Genomic DNA, 20,633 nt, shown 5'->3' on the forward strand with positions numbered 1-20,633 from the left:
TTGGGAACATGGAAATTAACAAGTATAGTGAATTACTTAACATATAACCTTATACAGCTTGGACTATAAGCCATCAAATCTGTTTTTACAAAACTGCCACGGTTAATGCTTGCATCACACTCCTAAACTGTATCAAACAGAAAGTACAGACAGTTCTTGCTTTACATATGTGTACTGTTCTGCAGGCCTCTACATATATCAATTTTTATGTAATAAGAGTTTGTTGTGAACTTGGGGAAGGGAGGGAGGGAGTTGGGAAGGGTGCTGGTACATGACTCAAGGACAAATATGGGATGGGGGACAGGCGGCTGGAACCAAGAGGAAGAAGACGTGGAGCAGCGGGGAGGGGTGACAGAGGGGCGGACATGAGGGAGCCAGACACAGACACAGAGACCGAGAGGAGAGGACAAGGGACACGGGGGGCTGGGGGCAGATGTGGTGCCCAAGGCAGACATACAGATGGCAGATGTAAGGAAAGGTGCTGGAGCAGGCAAAGGTGTCCTCTTATAACACTGGCAGTCTCAAGTCAAGCCCTGAATCTGGCTGTGGGGGCTGCCTCTCCCCCATCCCTTCTCTGGCTTTCACTTGGAGGTTTTTGTTGGGGGAGGTTGGGGAGTAGGGGAGGCCATGGAACACCAAGCCAAGGGGCAGGTATAGAGAGGGAGAGAGAGAGACAGAGAGAGAGAGACAGAGAGAGAGAGAGAGAGACAGAGAGAGAGAGAGACAGAGAGAGACAGAGAGAGACAGAGAGAGACAGAGACAGAGACAGAGAGAGAGACAGAGAGAGAGAGACAGAGAGAGAGAGAGAGAGAGAGAGAGAGAGAGAGAGAGAGAGACAGAGAGACAGAGAGAGAGACAGAGACAGAGACAGAGAGAGAGAGACAGAGAGAGACAGAGAGAGAGACAGAGACAGAGAGAGACAGAGACAGAGAAAGAGAGAGAAAGAGAGAGAGACAGAGAGAACACAGTACTTTACAGTAAAGTTAACATGGGTGTTTTTTTTTTTGGAATGTGGATTTCTTTCAAAATTCTTTACATAAAGTTAAATATGCATAATGTGAATTTATGTAAAATGAGAACTGTCTGTAGTATATTAGAGATTACACTGACCTTGTTCCCCTCAGAGATGATGATTTAAGAACTCTAGCAATTCAGACCCTAAATTATTCAAATACCAAAGAGAGAGCAAGTGTGGTAGTGAGAAACGTTTGGAATTTGAAACTAGAAGATGAGTTCAAATCCTGGCTTTACCATTTACTTCTTGTGTGACTTTGGTCAAGTAATTTCAATTTCATGGGCCTTGGTTTGCTAATCTGTAAAATGAGGAAACTGGACTACATGGATGATCTCCAAAGGCTCTTTCAAATCTCTATCTGTAATCCTACTGCATGAATAGAAACCATGTCTAACATTTTCTCAAATTCATTATGGTAGCAGCAGTAAAAATACTTTACATTTACCTCAAGCTAAATAGTTTATAAGGCAGTTTCATATCTATTATTCTCTGCACTGCCTTTGAAAATTCACTAACTTCTACTGAAACTGTGACAATTCAAAATGTCTTTCATTTAGGTAGAGGAAGGGAATGAATGACACTTAAGTCATCTTCATAAAAAGCTATTTTCAATTAATTTATAGGGTTTATGCAAAGATCATACTCTATTTTCAATTAATTCTGTGGAAAAGAGAACTGAAAACAAAAGTCACATTAAGAAAGGAGCTAATTTAAATTAAAAATGCATACACATGTATGAAAACAATGGATTAAAGGAACAGCATAAATGGCATGTTTTTATATTCTATGTTAAATTAAAGTTTCAAGAAACAATTCTATATTCTTAATTTTAGAACAAGTCCTATAATTATTTGAAAAATCTGTTTTTATAGTATATTCTTCAACTTTATACCATTTTTATGTTTTGCTTTTTACTCAATGACATCTTGACATTTAAGATGAGAAAGCAAGACCCAGAAAGGTAATAGTACTTGCCCAGGGTAAGAATTTATTTTAAAATGGACAGTTTTTTCTTAAATGTCTAAAATGACATGCATGGTGCTATTTGCATCTAACTAGTTTCTTTTTCATTGAAAAGATGGAGAAAATTCCCCTGATTTCATTTCCATGTGCATCAAAATAGCACCACTTGAACTTCTGGCTAAGTAAAAAAAAGTATTTTCCCCCATAAATAATTTAAATTTGTTGTGACCTTCACTCCAGTAAAAGTGTGTAATAATGACTATATTATGATATAACTTACTAACTGTAAAATACATGTCAATTTTAGATTAATTTACAATGCATCTCTATAGAAAAAATCAACAAGATTAGAAATATACAAATATATAAAGTATAAAAAAGTAAGAAAATGATGAGTGTAATTTTTGAAAGGAATGATGAAAGACAAAACAAAATTTTGTGAAAAATGAGAAATTCAGAGTTGTATATTTTGTATTACTAGCTATAGTTTGCTATTTTCAACCTTCATTTTGTTATTAGAGATAAATTTTAAACACAACTATAGTTATTAATTTTTTCCTACTTGAAGATAATCTCATATAATAATTATAACTGAATATAATGTTCTTCAATTTGTATTTTGCTTAACATTCTGGTTTGACTTGATATAGCTCAAGTAAAACAAACTCAGAGAACTGAAACCCTCCATGTACCTTTGATACCTTATCATGGCCTGGTGGAGAACATAGGTTTGCAAAGGCTAGACCAGTGGAATATAAATTCTGAAAAGTACTATGATGCTGGAAAAACTTCAAGCACAATTCTAATAATAGATGATTATATGTTCTTTCTGAGGGCCAGCTAAGCTAGGCAGAGGAAACCTTATCAACAGTAAGATTGAACACCTAAGTGATGAATTCTTTGGCCAGAGGAATCCATGACACAAAGAAAAATATAAGATATCTCTCAATTCTATGGAGCCCTCTTGTACTTCGGTAGTGATAGAGTGGTGGAAAAAGAGTTAGAGAGTGCTAAGAATTACATAGTTTTAACACATCTATAAACATTAATTCCTAGAACTCTAATAGGTAGAAGGTAGAACCACAGAGCTATTTTAATTAACATTTTTCTTATTTTTAGTGATTTGGAATTGTGATTTTTTTACTATGGCTGTGGATAGCCTGCCTTTCTTCTTTGAGAGCTGTTCTTATCCTTCAACAAATGGTATACTGATGTAATAGAATATTATTATGTCCTAAGAAATGACAAAAAGGATGGTTTCAAATACACCTGGGAAGACTTATATGACCTGATGCAGAGTGAAGTTGGCAGAACTAGGAGAACAATTTATTTAACACCACCACCTGAAAGGCAAATGGCTTTGAAAAACTTAAGAATGCTGATTAATGCAATGAGCTACAGTGAATCCAGAAGACAGATGATGAAGCACATTACCCCATCTCTTGACAGAGAAGTGATAAAAATTAAATTATAGAATGAGACAGATATTTTTGGATAGAGATTTCTTTAGCTTAACTATTTATATTTGTTACAAAGAAAAATTATTTTTTTGAATGTTTGTTAGAATTCAGTTGTAAATCTATCTGGTCCTGGGTTTTTTCTTTGGGAGTTCCTTTTGTTCAATTTTTTTTTTTTGGTATTGGGTACTTGAATTCTTTACTTCTTGTTCTGTTAATCTAAGTGTTTTATATTTTTGCAAACATTCGTTTCACTTATTACTTCTGGGGCGTAAAATTGGGCAAAACAGTTTCTAGTTCCTCTACCTTTGTTGTGACTTTTTTCATTTTTTCATATTAGTGATTTAGCTAGTGCTTTATCTCTTTTATAAGTTTTTTTTAAACAACTTTTTTATTCAATGTATTTTTTGTTTTAAATTATGGCTTTCTCTTTGATTTTCAGAATTTATATTTTTGTGTTTGGTTGAGGTTTTTTGATTTTTTTACTTTTCTAATTTTTTAGCTGTATTCTCAATTGGTTGAATTGTTCTTTCTCTTTTTTGTTAATGAAAGTATTGAGTTAACTTTTCTGTAATAACCATTTTGGCTGAATCCCAAAAGTTTGGGCATGCTATCTGTTGTTAATTTCTTTTGTGAAATTGTCTGTTGTTTCTATTTGTTTTTTGATCCACCAATCTTTTAGGATAAAATTATTTAGTTTTCACCTTTCTTCATATATCACTCATTTATTATAACAAGTTACTTTATGGCCAGTAAGGGAATATTTAATATTTCTGTTTTTCTGTACTTGTTTCGGGAGTTTTAATGCCTTAGTGCATGGTTAATTTTTTGTAATGGTGCTGTATATAGTGGGGAAATATGCATACTCTCTTCTATTCCCTTTTAACTTTTCTAAAATCCTACTCAGGTCCTTAACTTCTTTCTTGCTTATCTTTTTATTAGGTCTGTCAATCAATATTTCTTGGCAAAGATACTGGAATGGTTTGCCATTTCCTTCTGCAGTTCATTTTACAGATGAGGAAACTGAGGCAAAAAGAGTTAAGTGACTTGCCTAGGGTTACACAGCTAGTAAGTCTCTGAGGTTGGACTTGAGTTGAGGAAGATGAGTCTTCCTGAATCCAAGCCCAGCACTCTATCTACTGTGCCACTTAGCTGCAAGCATCTACTATGTGTCAGACACTGTATTAGGTAGTAGGGCTATACATAGAAAAAATAAGCCAATATCTACTGGCAAGGAGCTTACATTCTTTTCTTTTTCCTTTTTTTTTAGAATTTTAATTTTATTTTTTCTTATTTGCATGCAAAACAATTTTAACATTCACTTTTTTTTATAACTTTTGAGTTCCAAACTGCCTCTTTCTTTCTCTTCTCCCCTCTTTGAGAAGGTAACCACTTTAATATAGCTTATATATGTATAGTCATGTGAAACATATTTCTAAATTAGCCATGTAGCAAAAGATAACAGATGAAAGAAAAGGGAAAAAACTAAAAAAAAAAAATAAAGTAAAAAAAAGTATGCTTGATCTGCAATCAGACTCCATCAGTTCTTTCTCTGGAGGTGGATAGCATTTTTCATCATAAGACCTTCAGTATCACTGCATTATTGAGAATAGCTAAGTCATTCACAGGTGGATTATTGTACAATATTTTTTAGTACTTTGTACAAAGATTTTCTGGCTCTGCTTACCTTACTTTGCATCTATTCTTATAAGTCTTCCCAGGTTTTTCTGAAATCATCCTGCTTGTCATTTATTATAGCACAATAGTATTCCATCACAATTTTATGTCACCTGTTCAGCCATTCCCAACTTGATAAGCATCCCTTCAATTTCCAATTCTTTCCCACCACAAAAAGAGCTACTATAACTATTTTTGTACATATAAGATCCTTTCCTTTTCCTCTGATCTCTTTGGGATAGTAGTGACGTTGCTGGATCAAAAGGTATGCACAACCTTGTAGTCCTTTGGTCAAAGCTTCAAATTACTTTCCAAAATGTTTGGATCACTTCACAACTCCATCCACAATGCATTAGTTTCCTAATTTTTTCCACATCACCTCCAACTTTTATCATTTTCCTTTTCTGTCATATTATCTAATCTGATAGGTATGAGGTAGCTTCTCAAACTTGTTTTAATGAGCATTTCTCTAATGAATAGTGTTTTAGGACATTTTTTCATATGACTATAGATAGCTTTGATTTCTTCTTCAGAAAACTGCCTGTTTATATCCTTTGACTATTTACCAATTGGCAATGACTCACATTCTTATAAATTTGACTCAGTTCTTTATATATTTGAGAAATGAAGCCTTTATTAGAGAAACTGTTGGAAACCCCCCCCTCCCCAGTTTCCTACTAATCTTGGCTACATTTGTTTTGTTTGTGCAAAGCTCTTTTCATTTAATGTAATCAAAATTATCCATTTTATATCCTGTAATGTTCTCTGTTTTTTATTTGGTCATAAATTCTTCCCTTATCCACAGATCTGACAAGTACATTTTTCCACGCTGCCCTAATTTGCTTATAAGGACCTTGCATTCTGATGGGCAATAAATATAAAGTGATTAAATGAAAATCAGTTAAATACACAGTAGTTTGGGAGGGAAGGCACTAGTAGTTCAGATAATTAGAAAAGGATTCATGATGCTTGAGCTATGTCTTGAAGAAAAAGAGAATATGAGGTGGTGAGGAGGTAGAACAATGTAGAAATGGGATCTGGTCAGTGTAAAAGCATGGAGATGAGAGGTGGGAGTGCTATATGAGGAACAGAGAAAAGGTCTATTTAACTATATCACAGAGTGCAGGAAAGGGAGTAAATAAATTATTTATAATAAGTTCTGCTGATTTAAGTCTGTGTAAAACTATTTGAAATTGGGGTACCTAGGTGGCGCAGTGAACAGAGCACTGGCCCTGAAGTCAGGAGGACCTGAGTTCAAATCCGACCTCATACACTTGTGTGACTGTGGGCAAGTCACTTATCCCCAATTGCCCTGCCTTCCCCCCCTCCAAAAAAAAGGTGTTTAAAAATGCATTTCTTGTAAATGATGTTTTTTTGGTTGGATTTTACTTTCTAATCCATTCTGTTATTTTCCTGTGCTTTATTATGATAATGAATTGTGCTTTCCTCCATTATCATCTCACACTTTTTTTCTTGTTCTTTCTACTCTTTTCTTTACAAAGAATAAGTAGATGGAGAAATGGAAGGAATATGACCAACATTAGAAATCTATAATTGAATTAATCTGTTCCTACTCTTCTGTTCCAACTCTTTACTCTCTCCTTCTTTTACCCACTTTTCCCCCTTCTCTATGATCTTACCTGTATCTCTGTTAAGTTAATGTATTTCTACACCAAATTCAGTTTTTATATGTGATCAACTCTCATTTATCTAGCTTAGATAAAAAGTGAGGCTACAATATACCTGCTTTCATTATACCTTCCTTCATATTTATATGCTGTTCTTGTCATGCATACCATTTATGGAAAATAGTTAAGTTCCTCCCCTTTCTTTTCATTTCTTCTGTAGTGTATTCCTTTTTGCTTCTCTTTCCAGTCTTAAAATCTAGGAAACAGAACAAAACTACACACAGGTGCTAAATTTATCTCTTGAAGACATTAGGATTCTGAAGGGATATTTGTATCTTCTATTATAATATAAGTACTTTGTCACCATTTATCCCTTTACAGTTGCTCAAATGCATTTGCATTTCAATGTTTCTGCTCTGCTCCAGTCTTTTCATCAGGAAATCTTGAAAGTCCTTTTATATTAAAAGTACATTTGACCCTTGTAGATTATACTTAGTTTTGAAAGGTAACTTATTCTTGGTTTTAAGTTTTCATCTTTTGCTTTTTTTGATTACTTTATTCAAATTTTTCTTTTCCTTTATAGTAGCTGCTGCCATCTTATGGGATTCTGACTTTGGTTCCTTAGTCCTTAAAACTCTTTCTTTTTGGATGCCTGAAGTATTATTTCTTTGACCTGGAAGCTCTGAATTTGGACTATAACATTCCTGGGTTCTAATAGATCTGGGCATAGGTTGTTTTTTTTGATGATTTATTGAAATATGATGTCTAGGTTTTTGTTTGGTCATATTTTTCTGGGCGTCTGATGATTCTTAAGTTATCTCTCCTCACTCTGTTTTCTTGGTCCATTTTTTGCATAGTGATACTTTATATGTTCTTCTAACTTCTTAGTCTTTTGGCTCTGTTCTAATATGTCTTGTTGTCTCACAAAATCATTGTGTTTTGTTTGCTCCATTTTATTTTTCAGAGTCCACTACCTGGGTAAGATTTCCTATCTTCTATTCTAAGTTATTTATTATCCTTTCATTTTTTTTAAAGAGCTCTAAATTTCATTAAAAAAATTTCTTGCCTTAAGCCATTCTTTTCTTTGAGATTCTGCTTGTAATTATATTATCAGTTCTTCTGGGTTTACCTCTTATGCTTTTCTTAAACTGCTGTATTTCTTCATTGATTTCAGTGTTTTCTTCTCTTCATTGATATTTGTATCATTGTGTTTTAGATTGGGATTTTGTGTTTGGACTTTTTTTTGGAAATCTAATTTTTACAGAACATTCATTTTAAATATACCTCTCTGTTCTCCCTTAAGCTTTCTTTAAAAAAGAAATTAAAAAAAGCAATTCAGAAAAATTAACCAACACATTAACTCTCTATGATAGTATATTCCACACATTCTCTAATCAATCAATTAATCAACTGACAATCATTTATTAAACACCTACTATGTGGTAGGTACAGTGTAATGTGCTAGGAATATGAATTAAAAAAATTAAATAATTCCAATTTTCAATGAATTTACATACAGTCTAGTGGGGGAGACAAATGCTTATATAGGGCATCCTAAAAGTTGTATTTCAGTTTATAATAATAAATAATATAGCTACTAAAGCCTAAAATTGTACTAAGGCTTTTGGGACACCCTATATAAGTATATACAGAAAAAATATAAAGAAAATAAATGTAAAAAATACAAAGTATAATATCACATAGTTTTGGAAGGATGACATAAGCAACTGGAGGGTGGTGGTGGTGATCAGGAAAGGTTTCATGTAAATGGTGCTTAAGCTGAATCTTGAAGGAGAAACTTAAGTTTCTGAAGTAGAGGTTAGGAGAGAGTACATTCTAGGCATGGGAATTATTCAGTACAAAGGCACATAGATGTGAGATGTAATGTAATTGAGATGTGATGTAATGGAGAAGAAAAGGAAGAGGGGAAAAGAGGAGGGGAAGGGATGAAGGGTGGATGAAAAAGTGGAGGGGGAGTTAGTGAGGGGAAAAAGCATCACAGATTACAAGGGGGGTTGGTATTGAAAGCTATTCACCAGGTCAATTTTGGTCATTATAATTTAAAACATCTCATACTATTTCTTTTTTTTTGTTGTATTTAGATGATTGTAGATAATGTGTATATGATATCTTGGTTCTGCTTACTTCATCGTCAGTCATTCATATAAGTCTTCCTAAGCTTCTCTGAGTTCTTCATTATTAGTCACTTCTTATGGTACAGTAATATTCCTTTACATTCATATCCCCCAATTTGTTTTCAGTGATTCCACATAGAACCTATTTTATTTTCAACTATTTTGTTACTACAAAGTGGTGCCATGAGTACTTTGGTGTATATGAAAACTTTCTAACTTTGACCTAACTTGACATATACACCAGGTCAAAGAGTATGGATTCTCCAGTCACCATTTTTTCAAAAGGATAAATCTAAACCACTTCCCAAAACAGGTAGGCCAATGTGCAGCTCAACCCACAGCTTATTAGTTTATCTATCTTAAAATAGTTCACCCAATATCCAATATTGAATATTTCTATCTTTTGTCATGTTTGCTAATTTGCTGAGTGTGAGGTGAAACCTCAGAGGTTTTAAAGAATTTGCAATTCTCTTATTATTAGCAATTTGGAACGATCTTTATGTGGTTGTTAATAGCATGCAACCTACTTCTGAGAACTGTTTGTTTGTATCCATTAACCACTTACCTAATGGAGAATGCTTCTTGATTTTTATATTTTTGTGTTAATTCCCTATATATACGTTACTACTTTATTAATATTTTCTCAACTTTTATATAACAAATATTTTTAACATTGTAGAGAGCAACATTAAAGTATATAATATGAGAATTACAGATCTAAAGTAACATTAAGTGTTTTCCAAGGGAAAACAAAATTATTTTTCCTCAGAGAGGTAAAATATACATTGATTACAAAATACTTTTAATATGAAACCAAGTCTAACACATACTTGTCGTTCAAGATCCTGAATTTTTTTAGCATCAACTGCTCTGTCTTTCTGACGTAACTTCTGTTGTACAGACTGATTCCCAGCTTCTGTTTTCAGTTTCTCAACCTGTTAAAACACAAGAAAAAGGCATACTGAAAGGCTGTTTAACATGTAAAATAAGGATGTGATGTGTGGCCCATAGGATAACAAGCATTTCAATTGGTTTTAATGGGTGAAGAGTCCTGGAAATAGCTTGCTTTATTTTTTCTCTGCTGGTGGTATATGGACTAGGTGGCAATTTAATTTAACAAGCATTTATGTGTCTACTATGTGCAAGGCATTATGGTAGGCCCTGAGAATTCAATGATGAAGCTGGACAGAAGGGCTTTTAACATAGTAAGGGAAATGAAATATACACACAAATAACTGTATTACATAGATGACAGTAAAAGAGGTCCATCAAAATGCCATGAGAAAGTCAAGGAGGAGAGATCACCTCCGGGTGAGCGACTGTGGAGCTCAGTCAAAAAGCTGGAACCTGTTTTCAGGATTGAAGAAACAGAAGGATTTCATCTAGTTGTGGTTGAGAGGAAAGAGTCTGCTTCAGGTTGAGAATACAAACAAAGGCAAAGAGATCAAAAAGGTCAGAATGAGAAGGAGAAAAAGTAGTCAGGTTTGACTAGAATGAACAGAGTTCAGAGGAATACAGATTGAAGAAGTTTGTTAAATTCAGTGAATGGAAGATCAGGAATGCCCAGGCTTAGAGTATCACACTGTAAATAGGTAAACAAACAAAGAATCCCTAAAGATTTTTAAGAAGGGGAAAAGGCCGAAGGGGGGTGAGGAGGGTGGGGTGACTGAGGCCGAGGCTGGCACATCAATTGTGTAGTGTCCGAGTGGCTGAACTTGTGGGCCTGGGGGAGTGAGGTGGACGTCATGGCGATGCTAGAGAGCCAGCTGAAGAAAATGCTGAACAAGAACAAGTACTGAGACCTAACTGTACGGGAAACTGTCAATACTGGATTCTTATGTCTTTAATGATGGCAAGGAGCTAATGAACTTTACTGGAACAATTCCTGTGCCTTATAGAGGTAACATATACAATATCACAATATGCCTATGGCTTCTGGACACATACCCGTATAATCCCCCTATCTGTTTTGTTAAGCCTACTAGTTAAATGACCATTAAAACAGGGAAGCATGCTGATGGAAATGGAAAGATCTATGTTCTTTATTTACATGAATGGAAGCATCCACAGTCTGACTTATTAGGTCTGATTCAAGTAATGATTGTGCTATTTGGAGAGGGACCTCCAGTGTTTTCACATCCTATGGTTTCAGCCTACTATCCACCATACCAAGCAACAGGACCACCGAATACTTTTTTTTTTTTTTTAAGCAATCGGGGTTAAGTAACTTGCTCAAGGTTACACGGCCAGCTATTTCTGGGTGTGGTGCTGAGTATCTGAGCCCGGATTTGATCCAGGTCATCCCGACACTGGAGCCGGTGCTCTTACTCACTGTGCTACCTGGCACCGAATACTTTCTGTATGCTAGGTATGCCAAGTGGAATGGCTTCATACCCGCCTGGATACCCTCCCAATCCCAGTGATTTCCCAGGTTACCCTTACCCACCACCAGGTGGACACAAGTTCACGATACCCTTCTCAGCCTCCTGTGACCACTGACCACTGTTGATCCCAGCAGGGATGGCACAATCAGTGAGGACACTATCCAAACATCTCTCAATTCAGCAGTTAGTGACAAGCTGAGATGGTGAATGAAAGAGGAAATAGATCATGCCCACGTAAAAGCTCAATGCCTTAAAGCATACAGAGGAGGACCTGGAAAAAGGTCACTAGAAACTGGAAGAGATGGTGACTTGCTTGGATCAGGAAGTGGCTGATGTTGATAAAAACAATGAATTACTGAAAAAGAAGGATGAAGAGCTCAGCTCTGCTTTGGAGAAAATGAAAAATCAGTCTGAAAACAATGACATTGATGAAGTTATCATTCCCACAGGCCCACTCTACAGACAGATTCTGAAACTGTATGCAGAGGAAAACACAATTGAGGATACCACCTTTTACCTGGGGGAAGCCTTAAGAAGGGGAGTGATAGACCTAGACGTCTGAAGCATGTTCAGCTTCTGTTTCGGAAACAATTTCAGCTAAGGGCATTAATGCAAGAAAGTCTGAAGGTCTCAGTGATCTCTACTGAACTCCCAGATATCAGCTAGGAACAAGCTTTCCCTATGACAAATCTTGTCTTCTCTTCCTGTCAGCAGGTGCCCAGAATAAGTTATTGCAGCATCACTCAAGTGTAAGATATTTTGAATCAATAATATATTTTGTTTTCTTTAAAAAAAAAAACTTTTAAGGAGGAAGTGATCATAATGGTGTACTAAGCTAAACAGGAAGCAGGATGAAAGATGGGATTTAGGAGAAGAGAAAGTAGAAGTAGGGATCTAAGTGAGGAGACTATTATAATAATAGTCTTGGCGAAGGTGAAGAGAGACTAAATCATGGTGGTAAGAGTGAAAGCAGAAAAGAGTAGATAGGTTTGTAAGCTTTGGTGAAATTGGAATCAACAGAAGCTGACACTGGATGGATACTGTAGGCAGGGTGAACAATAGTTAAAGAAGACAGCTGTTGAATGTGGTGGCTAGAAGGATGATAGTGCCATCCGCAAAAATGAAGATGTTAAGAGAAGGGGGAAGTTGTGGGAGATAGAGTGACAAATTCAATTTTAAATATGTAGACATAATCAGTGGGACATCCTTGGGGACATCTACTAGACTCCTGGAAACATGAGACTTAAGTTCTAAGGTAAAGTTGAGAAGATTTTGGAGACACAGGGAGAAGGAGGGGACACAACAGAAGACACAGGAGAGAGGAGGGGAAAGGAGAAAAAAGAGGAGAGAAGAGAAAGGACAAGAGCTGTCAGAGAGGCATTCAGAAAAAGTTCCTTTCTCATCTTCCCCACACACCCCTCTGCCTTTAGCTTTTATATTAAACAACTGAATATTAGTGCATTATTTTGCAAAAGTCAGTGTTACTACAACTAAGACTCATGCTCTTCAACAATTTGTACCTCACTTGAGTTAAGAATCCAAATATTTGGGATAAACATAAAAGTCTTGTTCATACCTAGCAATGACCTACAGTCTATGATTATATCCAGGCATCAAAAACTATTTTTAAAAATTAAGGAGTCAAAATAGTTATAAAACTACATGTGAATGCTGAGAAAAATGGTATATCAGAAATGCTACAGAAGCAAACTATGAATTATAACCATTACCTGGAGTTTAAGCTTCTCAATTTCTTCATTTGCCTCTCTAAGCCGAACAGCATCTTTATCCAGAAGTTCCTGATTTTCTGCATACCACTGTAATCTCTTCTGCAAACGACTGATTTCTTGTTTGTGAGTTTCTTCCATGAGCTTTATTTCATGAGACTTCTCACCTACAAAGTAAAATGCCTCTAAATGCACTGAAATCTTTCAAAACACAAAAACAGAATCATAGAATTTTACAAGTTGGAGGGAACCTCAGAGATTATGTGGGCCTTTCTAAACAGCAATCTCTCTGTAGCAAGGTTTCTTTATCTATTCCTTGAATTCTCAACAAATTATTTGTTTTGAGTGACATTTATTATCTTTCCCTCCCACTTTCCCTCTTCTTAAACTATAAAAACCATAAACCTTCATAACAAACACAAAGTACAAAACAAATTCTATGTTATTAGAGAGGATGAAATTGGTAAGATAGTTTGTACTTGGGAGTTTTAACTACAAGAGGGCTAAAGGCAATCAGACATCCAACATGGTTAGCACTAAGGAGCTACTAGGCTACCTGGGGAAGGATGGATTGACCTAAGTGAGAAACCAAGCAGGTCAAGACTTCTGGGGAAACCACAGTGGGGAAGGAGTCCATAAGTGGTTGCTTACACTTCCAGCCTGGAAGAGACAGGCAGATTTATTCTCAAAACAAATTTCTACAGTAGGGGTTCTTAACCCTTTTTGTGCCACGTACTCTTTTGTCAGTCTGGTGAAACATATGGATCTTTTTACAGAGTAATGTTTTTAAATGCATAAAATAAAATATAAAAGATTACAAAGGAAACCAATTATATTGAAATATATGAAAATATTAAAAAAAATCCCAATAACCAAGTTCACAGGCACCGGGTTAAGAACCCCTCCTTCCCATATCTCTAAGAAGTGATCATTCAGTTTCTGTTTGTAGATCTTCAGGAATGGGGGATCCCAGTGTGTTTGGAGGTATAGTTCTAATTGCTAAGAACTTTTTCTTTCATTGATCCTAAACCTGCCTGTCTGCTACTTCTATCCATTGTTTCTTTTTTTAAAAAAAAATTTAAATATTTTATTTTCCAATTACACATAAAAACAATTTTTTAACATTTGTTTTTAAAATTTTTAATTTGCAAATTTTCTCCTTCCCTCCTTCCCCTTTTTGTTTCAAAGATCCAGCAAAAATCCAGGAGACTGAGAAAGAGTGGCTGGATAGGTAGAATGTGAACCAGGAGAGAGGAATGCCACAAAAATGTGGAAAAAGAATGAAAGGAAAAAAGGGTGGTTAACAGTGTCAATGTCTGCAGAGATATCAAGAAGGATGAAGACTGAGAAAAGGCAATTTAATTTGGCAATTAAAAGGTCAGTGATAACTCTATAAGGAGTAGTTTTAGTTGAATGATGAGGTCAGAAAACAAGAGAGTAAAGTTAAGAGAGTGAGAGAAAAGGAAGTGGAGGTACTGTTTTTGGACAGTTTTCTCAAGAAGCTTAGCCACAAAAGGGAACAAAGGTATGGAACAACAGCTAATGGGAATGGATAGATTTTTTGAGGAAGGGGGAGACATGTGCATGTTTGTAGGTAGTAGCGAAGTGGCAAAATAGATTGGGAGAGATTGATGATTAGTGAGAGAGGAGGCAAACTGCTGGAGATGACTATAGAGAGGAAACATTTTTGCATGCATAAGGGTTAGTCTTGGCAAGGAGAAGGGACACTTCTTCATGTAAGACAAGGGTTAAAGAGGAGATAATGGTGGAAAGCATCTGAGAGTGAGTTCTTGATAAATGTTCCCCCAGTGAAATATTAGGTAAGCCTTTCAGCTGTGAAAGAGGGGGAGTGGTAAAAACCTATGATAGGTTTGAGGAGGGATGAAAAAGAGGGATTGTAAAAGCTACTGTGGTACAGGGATAATGAGAGTCCAACTGAAATCAAGTAAAATAAATTTGCAGTAGACCCAGTTGGCACAGTTTTGTGATTTTTTTCAACTTCGCTCATGAATAGGAGAAAAAGTAACAGATCGTGGGAATGGTCCAAGGCTGAGGTTTGGCAGGGCAAGACTGGCAATAGGATAAATGGGCAAGGGAGTCAAGAGAATGGGGCAGTGTAGAGGTGAACCAGTTCACCAAAGAGTCAAGATGGGGAAGGGAGAGTGTAGACATTGGTGGCTTGGGAAAGCACTTAAGGGTGGAGGGACTGAAGCTTGTAATGAGGATAATAAGGGTTTGGGATTGCAAAGTAGAGGGAGAGGTGGGATGACAATAGATTTTGATCAGCAGAGTTCATGAACATGGAAATGGAACACTTGTGGGTAATAGAGAAAGATCAAGGGAATGGCCATCTCTATGTTTAACTGTTGTGGTATGGAGAAGTACATGTCATGAAGAAGGAGTAAGCTGAAAAAGTGGGAGGTAAGAATGTTTGAGGGAGTCTGATAGGATCACTAACTTGAGTAGATGTGATGATGATAATGAATGATAGTGAAAAGGTTGAGCAATAATTCAACTATAATTTTTCTTTGGATTGGTTTTCTCACTAAAATGACCTGGAGACTGGGAAGGACAGGAAAAAAAAATTGTGAATAGAAATCCTTGCTAAGTACAGAGAAGTTCATTGCTAGTTGGGTAGTTAAGATTTAACAATAAAATCTTTAGCCATGATAACCCCTTGGAATAAGGAAAAATAAAAGATGGCCTTCAGTCCCATGTAACCATCCCCTCTTTATGTGTTGATGGAAGTAGAATGGTGGAAAGGGTGGCAGGCAAAGGGTACTTATACAATTTTAAGACAGTTTTATTAAATTCTTGATCTCTATTCTTGTGATAATTAAAACCAAAAGAGAAAAGGAAGAGGTAGTTAAAACAAATGATTGTTCATAGGTTCTTTCTGGAAAGGTAAATAAAAGACATGAAAGGATTTATTTTATCCTAGGTACCAATGGCAACAAGACACATTATTTTATGGAATTATTAGTCTTCTGGTATTGTAGTACTCATAGAAAGCATTTTCAAGAAGACTCTCATGAGGGTAATTGCAGCTTATCCACTAACATCTCTTGGAGAAGATGAAGAGATGGAGAAATTGTGAAAGGAATTTAAAAGACCCTTCAACCAATGGATGTTATACTTCAATATTAAGCTATTTCAAAAGAAAGATAGGAATGGGGGGAAAGCAAAAAATATGCAGGGAAACCTAGTTCAGGAATAAGAAACGAGTGAAGTCAAAGCATACAGGTTATGTATACTTTTTTTCCAGAAGAGAATAGGAAGATACTGGTCATGGGGAGTAACAGACAGACTTATAAAAAAAAATCAAACCAATTATATTCTAACAGATAGTCCACAACTGATTAACTACAGGAAAGTCATTCCTGAATCAATTACATAAAAGACAATCGTATATTATATCTCCATGGCAAAGGGCTTGATGGAAAAGTTTAAAGAAACCCTGAAAGGAATGATAAAGACTTACAGGGAAAATTATTCTAATAACTGGGATGATAAATTATTAATTACCTCATATACTATTGAGAGAGGTTGAATTCATTGAATTCATTTTCTATGAATCCAACACTTATTAAATACCTATTGTTTTAGAAAGTCTTGGGAAGGCAAAATGAAAAACATTCCAGTCTTTTCCCCCAAGTAGCTATTAGAAAAGGATAAGAAATATACAAATAAATATGATACAAGGAAGAGGAAACAACTTTCTGCTGGGGGAATCAGAGAAATCTCCATAAGCAATGTAGCACTTGAATTAAGGCTTGAAGGGAGAGGAAGATTTAATTATTAATTCATAAATTCAAGTTTACTCATAAGAAGGTGGAGGAGTATAATCACAGTTCCAGGAAGGGAAATCACAGACAGCAAAAAAACCCTTAGAATTGGATTAAGTATTGTGTCAGGGTAAAACTGAATAAAATTGATGTTGTGGTAAAGGAAAATATAACAAAAACAAGAAATTCAGGTATAATAAAAATGCATTTTAGAAGGAAGCAATAAATAAGGTGATAATATTCCTGCCCTTATGCAAAAATAATTTGAAAACCGAACTCTGCTATTTAGAAAGAAGTTATATCAACTCTTCCAGAAAATCGCTTCAGAGATGTCTTTAAGAAAACATCTAAACAATGTGAAGAACCATGTTATAAGGTATGTGACTGTTTAAGGTATGTCATATACCGTGTTTAAGGTATATAACTGTAAGGGGTCAAATAAACATGCTAATCCTTCTGGCGAATAGGATCAAATCAAAAGTTAGTTGTGGATGTTATTATAAGAGTTTTCTAGCATAGGAAATCAGAAATTTAAAGAGCAGAATCATTACTGTGCTTACTCGATGTCAAAAACATTTACATCAAGGAAATAGTGATGAAGGAATAATTTATTGTTGTAAACATTTGGAACATTTCAGCATGTGTTAAATGATATAAAAACTAGTATTATGGTGAAATTTGGTAAACAGCATTTTGGACAGAGGTCCATCATTTAGTACAAGAGGTGGCAATCTACATGATAAAACAGAAGCTAATAAAAAGCAACTAGTTGAAAATACTTGCCAACCGTATTCCATTTTGTGATAATGACAGTGCAAAACACTTAAACGTATCCATCTGCTTGAAAAATAAGGTGCTTTTACATTCCATCCAATTTCAAAAGTTTTATCAGAAAATCAATACTTGACCTAAAATTGTTAATGGATCTATAAAAACATATTACATGAAATAGTAGAAAGGATTTTATTTCCATATGAAAATTGATGTAAACGGACAATTGGCAAAACTGTATTGTATTAGGGCTCTGTGATGATTTATTAATGTTATTTTTTGCAAAACTCTGTCAGCCAGGGTAGTCTTTTGAAAGGATTGGCAGCATCTTAAGGAGTAAAATTTCCAGTCTATTAGTCAATTATCTAAGTAAACAAAAATCTGTTTAAGGTTTTACCTGAAGTATAAATAATCTGATCCTTAGCAAGGTCTCTCTCTTTCTTCATCTTTTCCAAGTCCACTTCAAGAGCTTGTTTGTCTTGCTTCAGTATTTTAATATCTTCTAATAATCTGGTTTTTTCTTTCTTGATATTCAAAGAAAAAAATTAAGTTCAAGTTATTTCTTTTTCTGATGTCATATTTCCCTCCAATTACACGTAAAAACAATTTTTAACATTTGTTTTTTAAAATTTTGAGTTCTAAATTCTCTCCCTTCCTCACTCCCCAACAATTTGATGTAAGTTATACATGTGCAGTTATGCAAAACATATTTCCATGTTAGTCATGTTGTGAAAGAAAACAGACCTGCTACCCCATCCCTCCCCCACAAAAAAAGAAAAATAAGAAAGTAAGGAAAAAGTATTCTTTGATCTGCATTTAGACTCCCTTAATTCTTTCTCTAGAGATAGATAGCATTTTTCATCATAAGTCCTTTGGAATTGTTTTGGATCATTGTATTGCTAAGTTATTCACAGTTGATCATCGTACAACACTGCTGTCACAATGTACAATGTTCTCCTTGTTCTGCTCATTTCACTTTCCATTAGTTCATGTAAGTCTTTCCAGTTTTTTCTGAGGGCATCCTACCCATAGTTTTTTATAGGAAAATAGCATACCATAACAATCATATGAAACAATTTGTTCAGACATTCCCCAGTTGATGGATAGTCCCTCAATTTCTAAATTCTTTGCCACCACTAAAAAGCTGCTATAAATATTTTTGCACATATGGGTCTTTTTCCTTTGTTTTTTTTGTTTGTTTTAATCTCATTGGGATCCAGATCTAGTAGTGGTATTGCTTGGTTAAAAAGTATGCATGGTTTTATAGCCCTTTGACCAGTTCCAAATCGCTCTACAGAATGGTCCCTCCATGTCCCCTCCAATATTTGTCATTTTCCTTTTCTATCATATTAGCCAATTTGATAGGTGTGGGCTAGTAGCTCAGAGTTGTTCTAATTTGTGTTTCTTTAATTTAATAGTGACATAAAGCATTTTATCATATAGTTATAGATAGCTTTAGTTTGTCTGAAAACTGCTTTTTCATATCTTTTGACCATTTATCAACTGAAGAATGGCTCTTAATTTTTTAAAAATAAATTTGACTCAGTTCTCTATATATTTGAGAAATGAAGTCTTTATCAGAGAAACTCCTTGTAAAATTTTTTTTCACAATTATTACTGTGTATTTCCTTCTACCCTACTTCCATTTATCCTATTCTCTCTCTCTTTCTCTCTTCACCCTGTCCATACTCAAAGGCACTTTGCTTCTGTCTTTTACCTACCTTAATCTCCCCTCCCTATTTCCCTTCTCCTTTGCTGTAGGGTAAGACAGATTTCTGTACTCAACTAGTGTGTATGCTATTCCCTATATGAGCCAATTCTGATGAGTAAGGTTCATTTACTGCCTCCCCCTCCCCCAACTCCCTCTATCCTCTGCTTTACTGTTAAAGCTCTTCCTCCCCTCCCCCTTTTATGTGAGATAATGTACTCCATTGCACCTTTCCCTTTCCCCCTTTTCCAGGCATTCCTCTTTCTTGTCCCTTAGTTTTATTTTTTTTAAGATAATCATCCCATCATATTCAACTTGTACCCATGCCTTCTGTCCATGTATGGCTCCTTCTAAGTGCCTTAATAAAAAGAAAGTTTTTAGGAATTACAACTACCATTTTCCCACATAGGAATGTAAACAGTTTAAACTTATTGAAACCCTTATGATTTATTTTCCTGTTTACCTTTTTATGCTTCTCTTGAGTTTTGCATTTGAAAGTCAAAATTTCTATTCTGTTCTGGTCTTTTCATCAGGAATACTTGGAAGTCCTCTATTTCATAAAATATCCATTTTTTCCTCTGAAGAATTTTACTCAGTTTTGCTGGGTAGGTGATTCTTGGTTGGAATCCTCGCTCTTTTGCTCTCTGGGATATCATATTTCAATTCCTTTGATCCTTTAATGTAAAAACTGCTAAATCTCTGACTGTGACCCCACAATAATTGATGGTTGTTTTTTTGGTCTTTACCAAATTTTTGTGTATCTTTTTCCATTTGGGCAATTCTGCTTTTTCAATGCATTCTTCTCCTCGTTAGATTTTTGATACTTCTTTTACTATTTGGCCTATTTTATTTTTTAAGTATTATTTTCTTCAGTATTTTTAAGTGCCTCCTTTACCAAGGTGTTGACTTTTTTCATAATCATCTTTCTTTTTCTCACTCTCATTTCTCATTTTTTCCTCTACCTCTTTTAATTGATTCCTAAAATCTTTTCTGAGTTCTTCTATGATCCAAGACCAATTCATATTTTTCTTTGAGGCTTTGGATGTGGAAGTTTTGACTCTGTTGTTTTCTCCTGAGTGTGTTTTAATCTTCCTCGTCACTATAGTATCTTTCTATACTCAGAAATTTCTTCTGTTGTTTGCTCATTTTTCCAGCCTATTTCTTTGCCTTTTAACTATATGCTAATGTGGGGCTCTGATTCGGAGATGGAGAACGAACTGTCCCAAGCTTCAGGGTTTCTATGCATCTGTTTTCAGGATAATTCTAGGGACCTGTAAATTTTGATTTTTTCCAAGATGGCATGATCTAAGGAGAGGTGTGTTTACTACTCTTCTAACCTGTGCTCTGGTCTATGAGTGAACACAAGCACTCTTTTCTGCCCTG

At 35.2% G+C, this 20,633-nt stretch overlaps 1 protein-coding gene and 1 pseudogene across 5 annotated transcripts in view; one reads left to right on the forward strand and one right to left on the reverse strand.

The window, feature by feature from the left end:
* CEP162 (centrosomal protein 162) overlaps positions 1-20,633 on the reverse strand; it is a 144,169-nt gene that overhangs the window by 12,412 nt on the left and 111,124 nt on the right. For all 5 annotated transcript variants that reach the window (XM_069065081.1, XM_069065082.1, XM_069065080.1 and 2 more), the window contains 3 exons: positions 17,940-18,066; positions 12,990-13,153; positions 9,706-9,810 (listed from right to left, as the gene is read on the reverse strand). In XM_069065081.1, the coding sequence (XP_068921182.1) occupies positions 9,706-9,810; positions 12,990-13,153; positions 17,940-18,066 (396 nt within the window). The remainder of the gene's footprint in view (positions 1-9,705; positions 9,811-12,989; positions 13,154-17,939; positions 18,067-20,633) is intronic.
* LOC138143783 (tumor susceptibility gene 101 protein-like) lies at positions 10,598-12,008 on the forward strand (annotated as a pseudogene).

This window comes from Petaurus breviceps, unplaced genomic scaffold, assembly GCF_028583685.1.
Source record: "Petaurus breviceps papuanus isolate PSGF00001 unplaced genomic scaffold, PetGlider_PUasm1.0 90667, whole genome shotgun sequence".
NCBI classification, from domain to species: Eukaryota; Metazoa; Chordata; class Mammalia; order Diprotodontia; family Petauridae; genus Petaurus; species Petaurus breviceps.